Source organism: Filicampus tigris, chromosome 4 (genome assembly GCF_054856515.1).
Source record: "Filicampus tigris isolate MCC_2025a chromosome 4, RoL_Ftig_1.0, whole genome shotgun sequence".
Classification (NCBI taxonomy): Eukaryota; Metazoa; Chordata; class Actinopteri; order Syngnathiformes; family Syngnathidae; genus Filicampus; species Filicampus tigris.
The window spans coordinates 8,136,977-8,154,753 of NC_141220.1; the positions used below are offsets into that span (position 1 = coordinate 8,136,977).

The 17,777-nt window shown below is 39.7% G+C and overlaps 1 protein-coding gene across 4 annotated transcripts in view; it reads right to left on the reverse strand.

Moving 5' to 3' along the window:
• banp (BTG3 associated nuclear protein) overlaps window positions 1-17,777 on the reverse strand; it is a 51,239-nt gene that overhangs the window by 22,518 nt on the left and 10,944 nt on the right. For all 4 annotated transcript variants that reach the window (XR_015086653.1, XM_086029454.1, XM_086029452.1 and 1 more), the window contains exons 8-11: window positions 16,630-16,788; window positions 14,455-14,576; window positions 8,533-8,604; window positions 4,117-4,161 (exon numbers count right to left, since the gene is read on the reverse strand). Coding sequence is in view for 3 of the 4 variants with exons in the window: in XM_086029454.1 (XP_085885580.1) it covers window positions 4,117-4,161; window positions 8,533-8,604; window positions 14,455-14,576; window positions 16,630-16,788 (398 nt within the window). In the remaining variant the exon portion in view is untranslated. The remainder of the gene's footprint in view (window positions 1-4,116; window positions 4,162-8,532; window positions 8,605-14,454; window positions 14,577-16,629; window positions 16,789-17,777) is intronic.

Sequence of the window (17,777 nt, forward strand, 5' to 3'; positions counted from 1 at the left end):
AAGTGTCTCGCAAAAATATGGGAAAAATATTTACAGCTTACATTTATGTACAAAGAACATGTACATTAGTACAACATTTAAAACATTTTTGGGTTTAAAAAATGTGTGTATTTACTAGGGGTGTAACGGTACACGTGGGTGTATTAATACGTTTCGGTTCGGCATGTTCGGTTCGGTCCACTTGCGTTCGGTTCGGTCCACTTATTAGCAGTGCGAGTTACAGAGCTACTGACTGTTGCATGCGGGAGAGGACAGTGGCGGCACAAAAGAGAGAGCCAGAAAAGAGCCAGCGCTCGAAGGTCCCCGCGTACTCTGCGGCCTCCTGTTTGGGAACATTCTGGCTTTCCTGTTAAAATCGCGATGGGGAAAGGTACGTGGAGGAGTCCCAAAGTTGTGTGCCGACATTGCTACATGAAATCGGCGGCTATGTTGCGGCTAGCACGTCTACATGCACAGCATCAGCCAACTGTGAATGTTTGTTAGACGAGGAAGCAAGCAGTCTTTTTAGCCCAAAACGTCAAACTAAATAGCAAGATTTGTCATATTGTAGCGTCTTCCAGAAACACGCCGTCAGACGTAGTTTAATTATCACGTTTTTATTAATCCAAGTACAACTCCACTGCTCCACTCGTTTGCCGTACGATGCATTCATGAACCTCAAAAACATCACAACTCAGCAACACGCAAATCCGACCACAACACAGATAAAAGTGTATACAATTTCATTAAGACTTTTTAAAGTTACAGTATTTTTTTTCATTATAAAAAGAGTTTTAATATAGTTAGCAATAATTGTAACTGTTATTGTATGTTTTTTTTTTCTCATCACAAAACGTGTATATACAGTATGTACGGTAATGACAACTTGTCTTTAACTTGAATACTTAGATGTGTCATAGTCATAGGCCGTTGCTGCTGAGTGTTTAAAGATTTCAGTGTCTTAATAATTTACAAAATTAAGAGATCTTTATTGTTAGTGTATTTTTATTCTGGTGTAATTTCTTAGAACATCACCCGAATGGTTCACTTTTATTTTTTCTAAAAAAAACATTTACCATCTTTTCAAAATAAACATATGAAAAAAAAAAAATGTTTTTGTACCAAAAATATACCGAACCGAAGTTTCCAAAAAACTGAACCGAACCGAAATGTGATTTAGCGTACCGTTACACCCCTAGTATTTAGTACATTTATATGCTATGACACATAACTGCATATTTATACAAGATGGCAAGTAGTACAGTAGGTCTTGCCTTACTTGAACCCTTTTAAAAACCGTGAAAAAGGACGGCCTCCTCCATAAAACGTCTTTAGTGTACAGAGGTACCTCTACTTACGAACGTCTCTCCAAACGAAATTTTCAAGTTATGAAACGCCTCAACAGGAAAATATAGTTATAGTTACGAAAGAAATTTCAGGATACGAAAGGCAAAAATACAGTACATTATGGGCTGCAACTCGGAGCTCCAGAGTTTACTGAACGCAACATACTCATAGCTGCTCTGCCATTGGCTATTATCTCGCATATTCCTGGTATCCCATTGGCTAAGAGGGACCTCTACTCTGTGTGTCTGTGTGCGTAGATAGACAGGTAGATATATCTACCATGGCTATGTCTATGCAGGATCCTCGTTCTTCGCCACTCCGCTATGGACCCAAAAAAAGTGATGGAGAAACAAGGAAAAGAAAAAAAGGAGAAAAGAGTTGTTCTGTCCATACAAACAAAGCAAGAGATAATTGAGAAGTATGAAAAGGGGATGTGTTTGGTTGATCTCGCCAAAGAGTATGACCGTAATGTATCGACAGTCGCCACTTTGTTAAAACAAAAGGAAGCCATAAAAGCTATAACTCCGTCCAAAGGTCGCACTATAATTTCGAAGAGGAGGTCGGCAGTGAACGATGATATGGAGAGGTCGTTACTCGTGTGGATAAAGGAGAAAGAGTTGGCTGGTGACACAGTGAGGAGGACATAATTTGCGAAAAGGCAACTGTCATTTTTAATGACCTCGTGAAGGAGGATGCAGGCGAGGGAACGTAGGCGAAAGAACACCGGGAGTTCAAGGCGTTGCGCGGGTGGTTCGGGAAGTTCAAAAGGAGGACTGGAATTCACTCTGTTGTTCGGCATGGTGTGGCAAGTAGCGCCGACCACAAAGCGGCCGACAAATTTGTGCAAAAATTCAAACAGTTGGTGATTGATGAAGGCTATGTTGCACAGAAAGTTTTTAATTGCGACGAGACGGGCCTTTTTTGGAAAAAGATGCCTCGCCGTACCATCACCACAGCAGAAGAGAGGAAAATGCCAGGCCACAAGCCCATGAAGGACCGACCGCCTTACGCTTGCCCTTTGTGCCAATGCCAGTGGGGATTGCAAAATCAAGCCCCTTATGGTGTACCACTCCAAAAATCCTAGAGCATTCAAGGCTTACAATATTAAAAGAAAGACTTCAGGTGCTATGGCGGGCCAATGCCAAGGCCTGGGTCACCCGTCAATTTTTTGTTGAGTGGGTCAATTTGGTTTTTGCCACTGCTGTTAAGAGGTATCTAGAGGAAAACGATCTCCCCTTCAAGTGCCTCCTCATTCTTGATAATACGCCTGCCCACCCACCCCGCCACGAAGATGATATCCTGGAGGAGTTCTCGTTTATTAAGGTGTTGTACCTCCCAACTAACACCACCTCTATCCTTCAGCCCATGGACCAAGAACTTATTTCAAACTTCAAGAAACTCTACACAAAACACCTGTTCAAGAGGTGTTTCGACATCACTGAAAACACTCAGCTTACCCTTCGTGAGTATTGGATGCAGCACTTCAATATCGTTGTTTACCTCAAGTTGATTGACATGGTTTGGCAGGAGGTGACCAGGCATAACCTTAATGCAGCTTGAAGAAAACTGTGGCCCGATGCTGTTGCCCCATGGGATATGGAGGGGTTCGAGGTGGAGGCTGAAGTTGAGGAAATTATTTCGCTGGGGAAGGGCATGGGTCTTGAGGTGAATGAAGAGGAAATCAACGTGTTGATTCAGGAGTACAACGAGGAGCTTTTAATGACGTAGCTGAAGGAGTAGGAGGCGATGCAACACACAGTGCAGAGCAGGAGGAGTTCAAAGAGGACGAGGAGGAGAAGGAGGAGGCAGTCATGATTCCATCGGCCCGAATAAAAGACATTCTAGGCAAATTCCATGAAGTTTCGGAATTTGTTGAAAAGAATCACCCAGAAAAAAAGTGTTCACCTGTCGGGCGATCACTCACTATGATGATGCTTGCCTTGGACATTTTCGAAGGATTGTTAAAAGCCGACAAAAGCAAACGTCCTTGGATCAGTTCTTTACAAAACGCCAGGCAAAAACAACTGAGCGAGAACATGAACCAAAGAGGGCAAAAAACAATGAGGACAGCAATTAAAAGGTATATGACCATCATTTTTATTCTTTACTCTATTCTTTGTTTTTTAGATTATGCACAACTCTCATTTATTGTGCAATAATCTAATTGTAACATGTATTTGTTACATGTTTTGATGTATTTTTATGCATTTTATTATAAAACATTTGGAACGGATTAGGGCATTTAGATGGAAAATGCGTCCCTACTTACAAAATTTTCTACTTAAGAAATTTCTTAAGTAGTAAAGAAATTTAGTAAAGTAATAGTTATGTATTTGATGGTATGACGTCATTTTCTGTGATATATGTAAATGTATGTTGTAAATGCACTGAAGTGTCATTTGAAGAAAATCCCAATTTAAATCGAAATCGCAATATCTGTCAGAAAAATCGCACTACAATTTTTTCCTAAAATCGTTCAGCCCTACTTTACAGTTCACCCAAGGTGAAGGTCTACTCTCCCTAGTCTGTTATCCTTGCATAATATTGCAAAGATGTGCTGAACATGGGTTCACTCACCCCGCTCTTGCTCTGTTACACTGTTTGAGACCTGTTTGTACAGGCAATACCAGTGTCCACCATCTGTCTATTCAATGAAGTAGAAGATAAATAAAGCAGCAAGCCAAGTCTCTCTCTCCACACAACACAGAAGAGTGGTATCCAAGTTATCCCCATACACAGGGAACTAATAGTGTTTCATTACTCCGACAAGAATTAATTCAAGGTTCTTACCTGTCCATCTTGGCCAACATGCACCTGGTGGATCTGGAGGTTCCCCTGAAAGACAGAAATAACATGCCATGAAAAATGCTGCAATTTCCCCCCCCCAAAAAAAGAAGAAGAAAAAAAGCACGGACCTCTTCACAAGATCCCAAATATAAACAGCCCATTACATCCCAATCTGATTAAATTTGAAACGGACATAAGGGGAAGAACATGTTTAATGGGACCTTTAAACTGCAAACAAGAAACCCGTTTAAAACAAAACTTTAGCTGACACTTTTAGCTTGCTTATTTACCTTTAAACATTAACATCAATTCACAATCCACTATGTCAGTCAGTATCACTACCTGATCAGTACAACAACTGCGATATGAATTCTCGGCGTGCAGTTGCCATGAGTGTTAGCACATAAACACTGATACAAATACTCTTTGTACATAAACCAACTATTCTGTCATGTCTGGATACAACATGACTTCTGGAAAACAAATTGCAACTGCAATGGCCATCATTAAAACTGAACATCCACAATGACATAAACAGGAGTCCGTGAACTGGATTCTATTGTATGTGCCATATTTAAACATGTCACAGTTTTTTGCGGTTTTCTGTAATTGCATTTCATTTGTTTGTAGCATAGTCTGAGATGTCGTATGGCCAGAGAACAGTGTAAACTCTCAAACAGCTCATTTCCTCTTCGAGCACGCTTAAACCCAATGTCTTGATGGAAAGGGGTCTGTTCCTAATGAAAACATATTCTGTGTGAGTGGCAGTTGGGAGAAGTGGGATTCTGTTGCTAAGCTTTGAACTCTAAAAAACAAACATAATCATGAAATAGGATGGGGAGAGGAGAAAAGAAAATCTGAGTTCAGCCACAAAGAGCAGGAAAGACTTTAAGGCTTTTCTGCCTTCAATACTCCTGGTCTCTCTCACTCAATTGTACATGGCATCCTCTCAGTGCGAAATGGGGTTGGAAATGTGAAAAACACGTGGTTGAAGTGTCAATGGCTGCTGCATAAACGTCAAGCTGCTGAACACAGCGTACAGTATGCGAGTACAAGCATGTATATTTACATTTACTGGCGCCTTGAAATAAATCCCTGCCCAACTACCTGACAAAGTAATCTAGAGTGATGTTAATGCCGAAATTACTCTTCAACTGTCAGTGGGCTTTAAATTTTGATTTCAGTTGGCAAGTCGGTGCTGTGAGCACATGCAGTGATGCCTGGTGGGGGATTTACATGGAAACAAAAGTCATAACTCCATGAATAAGTAGGCGGGTACATAAACATGAAGGCATGCAACAGGCAACATCTGTTTTTATTCAAATCACTAATGACTTTACTTTAATAGTAAGCTATTACTGAAGTGCTTTACTCAGATGTTGGATTCTAGCAGAAGACACAATTATAGTAGATGATTTTGCATAAATCTTAATGAACTATAATTTCTGACATTGTCAGTCGAACAATTAAAGTTATGACACACTACCAACAAATGTAGCAATGGTCTGCCATGTAAATGTTATCATAGGGTGTTTCCTCTTACCAAGTACAAAATTGAATTGGAAATTTACTGCGCAATAATAAATTATGAGGAACAAGTTTATAGTAAGTAAGTATAGTAATAGTAATAGTAATGAGTTAACATCATGAAAGATTGGATAAAAATGTGCCTAGTTGATGATTGAACAAAGCCAACAAATGAGATTATTTCATTCTGTGCTGTTCTTCCTCACAAGCACACATAATCACATTCAACTTTTCATACTAATGATGGCGTTGAACTGAAAAAGTGTAACTTCACATCCTCAGTTCTACAGTCCTCATTACACATGTATGTCTATGCTCGCAAAATTACAACTTTATTTGCATCATACCTTTTTTCCCAGTGTGGCCCTAACAATGCTTTGGTTTGTACAATCAACAAAAATCTTTAAATCTAAAGTTGTATTTTACAACCAAAAGTTGTATGTTTTTTTTAACTAAATTGCAGTTTCAAAGGTAATAAGAAATTACTGCTGTATTTTTCGGACTATAACTCGCTCCACAGTCGTACCAGTCAAGAAAACGGTTCAAGCAGGAGCTTCTGATTGCTTTATAACATAGGATACGTTCAGAAATTAATGGGAGGGAGAGTGCACTCTGCCTCCGAATAAACACACACACATTCTGAGTGGTGTCAAGGTGTCAGAGGGAATTCCGAACGCAGAAAACCCAGACGATAAAACTTCCACTACGTTTTAAGTTTTTCGTTCGTTAAAAATGACTCATCTTAAATGGAATCCCGTGTCGCACTGTGGTCAAAGGTAGAATTCTAGTCGCTTCGCTGGACTAAGAAGATCTTCCGTCTGAAGAAGTACAGTAATCATGGCAACTAGCATTCAGTTTACTTACACCGGCACAAGGATTAAAAAGCTGCAAAAAGGACAATAAGCGACCAGGATTCCACCTTGGCCACAATGCGCGCGGGATTCTAGTTAAGGTAAGCCATTTTAAACTAAAAAGAAAAACTTTTGCGTAGTTAATAAGGGTGCACCCATTGATACCTTAAAATAAAACTGATCTTGTCCACAATCTCGTCTCCCGCAAAAGGTTTGAAAAAGTCAGCCACTGCCATCTTCTGCTTTGAGATGATTTCATTTTAAAGATTGGGGAGCGTGATTGGCCAGGAAATTGTGATCAGTGCACCCATAGTAGTGATAAGCGGAGTTTTGTTGTCCTCGTTTGTTGAAATTCACTCTGACACCTTGACACCACTCAAGAGTGTGTGTGTGCTCAGAAAGGCAGAGCGCATTCCCGTCCCATTCATTTTTGAACGCAGTTGATGTTATAAAGCAGCTCGTGCTTGAACTACTTCCTTTCCTTGTACTGCCTGACGCACTGGACTCTTGGATGCCGTTTTTTGGGGCACCATGAATGACCAATCGAACAACCCTCTGAGTTTCTGAACGGTCGGCATAAAGCAGTGCGCCCCGAGCGTATTTACAAGTGTCCCTTGGCAACGGGGATTTGTGGTGCAGACCGAGCTGTAATTTTAATATATGGATGGTTCTCAGAAAGTGTTTGACATGAGAGCGTAAAAATAAACTCGTTCAAAACTATGTCAAAATGATATATGTTTTAAATTAAACCTTTTTATAGCTCTGAATAAATAAAGGCATATCACTCATCCTGTTATTCGCAAGAGATTGTTGAATGTCGTGGTACTTGATTGTTTTATATTGGAGCGCTTGGTACCTGAGCACCAAGCACAGAGTACTCAAGTAAAAAAAAATAAAATAAAATGTGTTTTTACACTGGAACAGCTTCAATACCTTCATACAAAGATATTCAGTTGAAAAACTAATACAAATGACCAATTGTATGTTGAAAATTAACTCTCGATGGTGAATATTATTAAAACAATGGCTGTCAATTACGTAGCGTTACTTTAGATGCACGGTAGATACCTTCTAATGATCAGTGCTCACTTCGCAAAATACGTAATGCCTGCATCTTAATTGTGCGCCGTTAAAATCTTGGTGATTCGCAGGCAAGAATACATTAAAGAAATAGTGCGTGCAACTTGCATAAAAAAAATTATCAATCTATTTTATTGAACGTGCATGACCAATAAAAAGAATCCCACACTTGACACAAAGCTTACTCAGTCGTGTTACAATATAAAAGGTTTTTAAAAAAATTCACATTTTGCAGCGAACTCATTGAACCTCCCGTTTAACTTACTAAAGTCATTCCAGTGGAAATATAGAGTACATTACAGTAGCAGATCGTGAGTGGCACCTTGTGGAAACGACGAGGAAACGAACCTAAACAATTTTTTTCTGGAGACGTGCTTTCACCTTATGGACAGCATAGGATTCGATTAAACGATACTGTATTGCATTGACATTCTGCCAGTTTATTGGTACCAATGGTTTTTGAAGCTGATGCATTTTAAGGGTATAATGGGCTCTTAATTAAATCGGTGTATTGTCATGTCACAAAGAGGAAGCGGCCGCGAGGGCTATTATTCACCACGCAAAATACATTCACACCAAAATGACAGCACAAATCTCGTCATGTTATATATCTTATCTCTGCAGTATGTCTGCAATATTGTAAGCAGTGAAATCTGGTGACTCATTGTAAAGGGAAGAAAATAGGAGTGAGTCAGCATTTGACCATCCTGTTGAACCACACTTTGTAATACCCACCCACATACAAGTTGCACCTGAGTATAAGTCGCAGGACCGGTCAAACAGTGAAAAAAGGGGGACTTATAGTCTGAAAAATATGGTATTTCTTTTAGTAGTTTTTTTTGTTTCTTCTTTCTACTCTACTTGTACTGTCCTTTTTGTTTGGAGTGTGATACAGCAGAAAAACACTAGAAAAAAGTGAATGGCTCTTTTCGTCTCAAACTACAAAAGCATGCAAACTTGCCTCACTGTCCTGGGTGATCTGCACCTCCTCTCCTTGAGGAACCTGGGCAATGTGCAATTGACCCTGTGGAATCTGAGAAAGACACATGGAGAACATTTTTCTTCAAATGTCAAAAATAATGTACATCCTGCACACCCCTAGTAAGTACGTAAGTAAAATGTATTCATATAGCGCTTCTCAAAGAGAGGGCTCACAACGTGCTTCACATAGTCAACATAAAATATGAATAAAGAAACATCAAAAGGTATAGAAGTACAGAAAAAATGCACATAAATATAACTGGAACGCCATCCTAAAAAGATGTGTTTTTAATTGCCTTTTTAAAATATTCAAAGAAGGGGTGGCTCTCAGCTCAGCTCGTGAGGTTAAGCCATTCCGAAAATATATAAGAATAAAAAGAATAACAAGGCCTTTATTGATCCCACAGTGGGGAAATTTTCATCGTTACAGCAGCAAAGATATAGGTCACACAGAGACGGCGGCATAATGTAGCCGTTAATGTATAACATTAACAGCAAACATTCAGAATCAAAAACCGACGTGAATATACGCAGTAACCATGTGTATATACAAATGTATATACACACCAACATACATCTACATATAAAGTATGAAGAAACTTATTCAGCCTGTACATAGTACAGAGGTCACTACTGTCTTACATCATTTTCCTTTAACTAACACACTGACAAACTTAGGGTTCATCCTTAGATGGGTGAGTGGTAACTTTTTTTTTTTTTTTTTAAGAGTACTTTAATGATAGTGATCATTTAATTTGTTCGTAATAGAATAGTAAGCCATAGGGAAGAGGTAAGTAATAATAAGCCTGTTTATGAAGACACATGCTTGCTAAATAATCTATCATTACTGAGATGACACTATTTTTGCATCACTCAAAAAATGATCAATTGATAATGGAAGAGCACCACCATCACTTGAGGCATAAACTATCAGCTTCCCTTTCACGCGCAGCAGAGGCAACTTGCATGCAGTGCATGTTCTGGTGACTGGAGGAAGAGCACCAAAATATTAATATGACCATTGGAATGTTTAATTATGTTGGACACCATACTGGATTTGAAAAGACAAATACATTACTTTTAACAGGCCTACCAGCTCACTCTTAGTGTCAATGTATTTGTGAAAGAGAATGAACAAAGAAGGGCGCAACAAAGTGTGATGTTGCATTTTCTAGAAATCATATGTAGGCGATATGGGCAAAAAAATATATATATCGATATTTTTTTTTTAAAACTCGATAACGATAATTTGATGATATTTTACAAAAAATATTTTAAATCTGCACTTGCTTCACAGACAAATTGTGGATAGACAGCGTTTGTGAACAACATCTCTTTTAAATTGCTAAATGCATCTTCTGCAAAACAATGATATTCTATGACAATATTCAACAATAAAGAACAAAAAAAATGATGTATAGACTTACATTGATTTTTGGGAATATTTATGTAATTTAAATGTCTCTGCTGTTATTCCATAATGATGTGACATTTTGAGCTGCAGTAAGAACTGGTGTACCACTGCTAACTACCGGTACTACAGCAATAAGAATGAGGAAAAGGGTGTTAACTACAGCAATCAGAATGAGAAAAAATGTGTTTGATATGTGACGTGTGACGAAGTGTCATCCAGCGAAGGGGGAAAAAAAGACGTCGTCATGACAACACCCATTTTCATACATTGCCCAACCTATTCAGAATAAAGTTGAATAACAAAATTGCAATTTACCGAAAAGTGCATCTTCCCACTCATTCATCGCTGTGATATGGAGACTTGTGACATTATTCATGTTTGGGTGTATGCTGGCGTCACACTAATAAACCGTCGTAGTTTGCGCAAAATGCCTCGGGAATGCAGGCTAGTTATGAATGATGCGGACTAAAAGCGATCATCCAGGATGTCACGTTTGACTTGCTCGCTAAAGTACTGAGTGTGTATGTGCGTGAGTCCATATGGCTCGTGGTGCAACAGAATTGCTCTTCACGATGACCGTTTCGGCACTTCTAACAATGTTATTCCCACCGACGACAGTCTTGTCAACCCCAAACTATTTACAGACTATGGATGGACGACGTGGACTCGCGACTTGCTATTATTCCCCGCTGGACACTCCTCCATACTTGAAACGTAGCTTGGCTGCAGTGCGGACAGAGTCACGTGACCGGGTCCTGCCCGCTGATTCGGCGAATGATTATCACTTCCTCCTCCTCTGCCGTCAATGCACCCTGAATTTTCAGCATTTCCTCATACTTTGTGGCCGTTGACTGACTCGAGTCAGAGGCAGTATTAATACTTGATAATGTAAAATTACACATCGTGAAAGCAAGATTGACGATGATATCGATGACGATATATATCGCCCACCTCTAATATGTACAGATTTTGTGAACAGTATTTTCTTTAAGACCATATGTGATTGGCAAGCAACCACAGAAAAGTGGCTTGCCCTTTAGACACTGCATTGAGGTGTAAACCATCTTAGTAAAACATATGCAACCATCATTGGACAGCCAATGCAAAGGATCAAAAATCCAAATATATATATTCCTCAATTCTGCAGAGCCAAGGAAAAGTACAGATCGGAAAGTAAGGGCAGATGGAAGGCGGGTGCGGTGGGGGTTGAGGGGAATACATAAACACTGCATGCTGCATGTCACGTCAAGGGTTTTTAGTGGATACCACTGAGCTTGACAGAAATACCAACAGAAACATTGAATTTCCATATGTAACTTAATACAGCTCACAACATTTATCTGTCAATGAACAAAATCGGTTCCTCGTGATCAAAAAGCAATGTGAACATTGAAATGTCCAACAGTTTGAAACATAAAGAGATCTTTCATCAGTAAAAAAATAAATAAAATAACAATCACTGAGAGGAGTGGTTTTGAATGGTAACCATCTGACGTCAAATAACATAAGCCAAGCAGCTGTAGAACTGGAGAAGACCCAGTATGGTGGTATCATGATATCACCTTTAAGCAACAGCTGGACTTCAGCATGAGATAAGAGAACAACAGGTGCTATGTACATCACATGTATTGTTTGTTTTTCTGTTTTAAATAAAGAAATACATCAGAAACGAAATAAGTAAAATATATTTTTGAAAAACATCAAGATCTGCTGTCGACCATTCTTTTCTAACTTCTGCACATACTACATATTAATGTGCATAATCTCAGACCATATTCCATTGTCACTTATATACAGTGTGTACATATTAAAAAAAAAAAAGGAAAGCACATTTTGACTGGTTTGAACATTCCGACCTACACAAAGAAAAAAGATAACCAGTACCAGACACTTCCTGTTTGTCAGCCCACCTATTACCGTATTTTCCGGACAATATGTCGCTCAGGAGTACAAGTCGCACCAGCCATAAAATGCATAATACAGAAGAAAAAACATATATAAGTCGCACTGGACACTGTACACTGATTTTTCAGTATTTCCCTAAACTTTTCGGCCGTCGACTGACTTGTGACGTTATGCTTAAGAGGCAGTATTAATTCTCGATAATGTAAAATTACACATCGTGAAAGCAAGGTTGACGATGATAGCCATGACAATATATATCGCCCACCTCTAATATATATATATATATATATATATATATATATATATATATATATATATATACACACACAAACACACTTAAAGGGACCGTGGGGCCGCAATGGCCATGTTTTCACCAAGAAGTTTATTTTATATATTTTTTGATCAGGAAAATGAAAAGTGTTGTCATTTTCTATTTTATCAATAAATTTGGGAGAAATTATGAAATAAGTGACTCCATGAATAACGTCTCTTGTTAAGGAGGAGAATGGCCGCGCCCCCTACCGTTCTATCGTTGTTCGGTCAGAGTCACTGGAGGAACCGATTACAAACTTTCTATTGGAAATCATTGTACTTTCATTGCTTATAACGTCCAAAAACGGTGATCAATTGGCACCAAAATGTATGTGGACATCCTTACTAATTACCACTTCAACATATCAAAAGGATTGACCTGTCTGTGGCCGATTTATATGAGAATGAGGAAATGTGGAAGTGAGCAGAGCTATATAGATTTATGCTGGGATGAGCGCACACTGCTTCTTTGCTTGAAAAAAAAACTAAGAAAAAAAACACCCTGCTACTTTGCTTGAAAAAAAAATGTAAAAAAACACTGCTTCTTTGCTGATCACAGTTAGGACGGGGGAGGCATTTAACACCAGTCAGGATATTAAAGGGACGGTGGGGCCTGGATGGCCATGTTTTCACTAACAAGTTCATTTTATATATTTTTTTGATCAGGAAAATGAAAAGAGTTGCTGTAAAAATAATAATGTATTTTATTATTCATGTGTTGGATTCTTGTGGACAAGGCCTGTCAGCTTGTGGGTTTAGCTTTAGCTTTTTCCAAATCTACGCCCAACTTGCATGATGTGCTTTGCTTCCACATATGTATGCTAATGGCTCACACACACACACAAACACACGCCCACACACACACACATAGACAAAACAAGTTCATAGTGTTCCAGCTGCTTTCGCTCCCCTTTCCCTTAGAGCTGGAACACCTTTGTAATCTGGGACTCCGAAGAAAATAAAAAGGGAGGAGGCGCGGGAGCCGGGCAGAGGGTTTTAGGAACATTTTCTATTTTATCCTTTCATTTTGGAGAAATTAGGAAATAAGTAACTCCATGAATAACGCCTCTTGATAATGAGCACAATGGCCGCGCCCCCTACCGTTCTATCCTTGTTCGGCCAGAGTCACGCGAGGAACTGATTCCAAACCCTCCATTGGAAATCATTGTACTTTTATTGCTTGATAACGTCCAAAAACAGCGATCAATTGGCACTAAAATTTATGTGGACATCTCTACTGACGCCCACGTCAACCTATCAAAAGGATTAACCTCTCCGTGGCTGATTTATATGAGGATGAGGGAATGTGGAAGTGACCAGAGCGACATAGATTTATGCTGGGACAAGCGCAAACTGCTTCTTTGCTTAAAAAAAAAAAAACACACTGCTTCTTTGCTTGGGGAAAAAAAAAACTGCTTCTTTGCTGATCACGGTTAGGACAGGCGAGGCATTAAACACCAGTCAGGATATTTACAGAGACTGAAGTGGGAATGAGTAGACGTGCACATTTATTTGGATGAGGAATGGCCCCAGTTTTTCGACTTACAACGCGCCGTCCAATTTGGAAGGTAACAGCCGAAAGGGCACGTTCCAATGCGGAAAATACAACATCAAGCACTATCGTATCAATGTGCAAAACGCTTTATAAAAATGTTATGTATACATTTTATTTCCTGGGGACGCAAATGGCACCAATTTGTGGAATATACCCTTTAACACAGAATGAGGTATTGTGAACACGCACACGCGCCTCTGTGTGCGCATGTGGCTCTACTACGACTCTGACTTCTATTCGCTGCCCCCCTACAAAATAAACAAAATGTAACATTGTGTAATAGAAAATTAAGCTATTACTGCTGCATTTGACACAATATTTATACTTTTGGATTATTTGGTTACTTGGTGACCTACAAAATTTCAGTAAATGAAGAAAAACAATTATTTTGCCCATCGGCTGAAAACCACGGACATTAACTCCGCTCACATGATCAGATCGGGACATCCTTACTCAAAACCCTATACAGTGTCACACTTTTACTGTTACAACGCGCCGGTTAATGTGTGGTGCTTATTCGATTTGTGTGCGATGAAGAGTCGCTACCAAATTTTTAGCAAAGGTCCACTTAGGTCGTGCTCGCCCCCGTTGCTCGTAGTATGGTGAACCTTAGTCCATGTTAAGACCTAATATATATGCAACTCTATGAAGAACATTTAAGACTTAGGTAAAGATGACCAATTCAGAGAATTATCAAGGGAACTATTCACACTTACCACTTGAACTTGTCCATCTTCTCCAATGTGGTGGAACTGGACCTGCTGATTGGCCAGTGTGTAGTGCAGGGTCTGCTGGGTGGCTGCTTCTATGTGGGTGACTTCTTCAGAGAGGCCTCCCTCTGTTCCAAAGCAGAATTCAGAATGGCAATTTTGTACTTGTGTGAGTGGGTCAGAAATTAAGACTGATCCAAGCACACATTAAAGACAGGTCCTAATAACATGCCCCATTCTGTATTCATGTGTAGGGGCAGATTAGATGCTTCCTGTGGCAATTAGATGAAAACGGTTCATGTTCTAAGCCCACAGTGCTACATCCAGAAGTAAAGCGGCAAAAATTAGTGATTTGTTCCATCATTGTTTTTACATATCATACAATTGAAAATACAAACCATTCAAATGTTTGAAAAAACCCTGTCCATCTGTGGACAAGGTTGTTTATATTTTACACGTATACCAGACTTTTACATTGACAAACAGGGATTCTTGCGCAACTAATCAAAACGATAGATCCTTCAGCAGAAACCTGACAACCTTGAATAGATCAGTACTACGACCCACCCCAGCGCCACATTCCCAAGCTCAAGAAAGAGCGGTGAAAGATGTTAGCAGGTCTGCACCACAGGCCATAAGATAAAAGAAAAAATAACAATAAATCACACCAGTGGAATGTTAAAAATGCAGAAAAAAACTAATATCAGGAAATTCTTTGTGGTTTTCAGATCATTTCTTGTCAAAATAAAATCAACTAATATCAGTGTCAGGACCCAGAGTTCATAACAAGCTTTTTGGAAAAGCCCTGGTGATCTGTCCAAGTATACACCAGCTCTCACGCTAAGGGTGTACTCAAATTTGGCCATTTTAAATGCTTCGGGCTTGGTGTCCAAATTGCCCCACAAGATTCAGTTGTTACATTCATTTATTTTGTGCAAGGTGGCATTTATCATGAATAACTGGCAGAAGAGTCTCCACATTAATTACAGGACAAGCAATGTCAGGGCTCTAGACTGCAAACAATTTGGGCACCCCGGGCGCCCTCATCTCTCAGTGGTACCGCTAACAAAAAATAAGAGGTTGTACTGGTGCGATCTGCCTCTCAAGGCATGGGAGAGAAAGTCTTCATGACTGAAAGCCTCCATTTGGTTCAACTACAACACGCATTAGGCACATCTTGGTCTGAACCACCCTCTGATTGGCCATGGTCCAGATATTCGTGCATCCATGCATGCGTGCATTTGGAGATGCGCGTACTGCAGTCTGCTAGGGCTCAGACCAGAACTTCCATCGAGGAGCGAGGTGACTGAGGAGCGAGGCGGGAGAAGTTACAAAGGTTTAGGAGGGAAATGAGGCAATCGCTCCTCGAGGTGTCTACTAAAGCTGACGTTGCGTCAACGGCACGTATCACAAATGAACCGTCTGTGTGGCTTAATTGTTACGATCACCACAAATGTCCACATTATGTTTCAATTGAGATGAAATTAAACTGAAACATCTACACCGTTCCTCTTCACAACTTTGCAGATGAGAAGACTAGCGTGGTTTGTCCATCCCAAGACCCCACACCTGCGCTTGTAGTGCATACTTGGCATGACTCGTAAATGTGTGTTAAAAAAAAACAAAGAAAAAAAACATTGTTACCGATGTGGTATGTTGAATAATTCAAAAAACAGAGTAGTACTATCAGAACCTTTTGAGTTTTCTTGATGTGGCCAAATGTATTTGACAAATTGACAGGCCAAATATTAGAAACAGGTGGTTGCTAAGATGTAAGAACAGTGAGCCCGTAGCCAACATGATCAGAAAGCAGCATTTTGAGAAATGGTGCTTTTTTTGAAAGGCTGTAAGAAACCTAATGCAAAACAAGTTGCTTTGAACTGCTTGATGTGATGTCACTTATTGTTACAGTTACCTAATTAATGTTGTTGCTTGGCACTTATTCTTAGCCGACTGGAAACCTGATTGGCAGTATATTTCCTGTTAAGGTAGGAGTGACTCTCCATACCTTTGTGCCAAATGTTTACATTTGCTTAAAGGTACAATGTGTCAAATGCACTTGCCATATATTGGTGATGCTCAAAGGATGCTATGTGAATTCATTTTGGTGTGGGGTGTGATCTAACAATGTCATCTGTCTGTCAACAACACAGACCAATTCCTGTCGTGTATGGACATTACCTGAGCCTGAACCACGAGGTGTGCGTTTGGAGAAGCTCTTGACAGCCAAACTCTGACCACGCTGCTTGCGTCTCCAGGCAGTGCGACACTTTGAGTCAATGCTTTGCTTGATGCGGTACCAGTCTGACTCTGAGATGCCAAATTTGTGGAATAAGTGGCCTGCAGAAAAGCAGAGAGGTCTGAGATCTTCTTATAGAAAACACATATTTGAATATTTCCTTGGAATGCATTCAAGAATTTTATTCCGGTGATTTGGATTTTTTTCAAAAAATAATTCTTGTCATTAGTGCTGTACCAAGTCTCGTCACCATTATTGCATTATGAAGTTTAGGGGGCAAAAATAATGCAATACCATCATTTTCAAATACTGGTACTGGGGGGAAAATGCGGCAAAAGCACTCCAACTGTGTGTTCGTCTGCTAGATGGGTCCGGCGCCACAGCAAATCAGCCGTACACAGAGAGCGGAAGCCCATCTGTGATGCACGTCAGGTTAAATCCCTACCGTGTGAATAAATACAGTAAATACTGTGGGTACAGAAAGTATTCAGACCCCTTGAAATTTCTCACTTTCTGTGTCATTGCAGCTATTTGTCAAAATCAAAAAAGGTCATTTTATTTCTCATTAATGTACACTCAGCACTCCGTCTTGACAGAAAAAAAACAGAAATGTAGAAATGTTTACAAATTTATGAAAAAAGAAAAACTGAAATATCATATGGTCATAAGTATTCAGACCCTGACGCATTTTATTGAGTGGAAGCACCCCTTTGAGCTAGTACAGCCATGAGTCTTCTTGGGAATGATACAACATGTTTTTTACACCTGGATTTGGGGATCCCCTGCCATTCTTGGTCTGGATGTGTACTTTGCCTCATTAACGGCCATTTGAATGAAACTGGCACTATTTGCTTTTTATAAAGGCCGATGTGTGGACTTCGAGCCTACTTCCTCCCTCGCTCTCTCCCATTCTGACTGAAGCGCGTTGTGACCCGCTCGGTGCATTTTGGCAATGGCGACTACACACTTATCTATTTCATTCAGTTGTACCGGTACATGTGGAATTATAATACTGTTGGGTACGCTGTAAAACACAATATGTATATCGTGGGTTGGGTCTCGAACGATCAAGCGATGGCTTATATTAAAC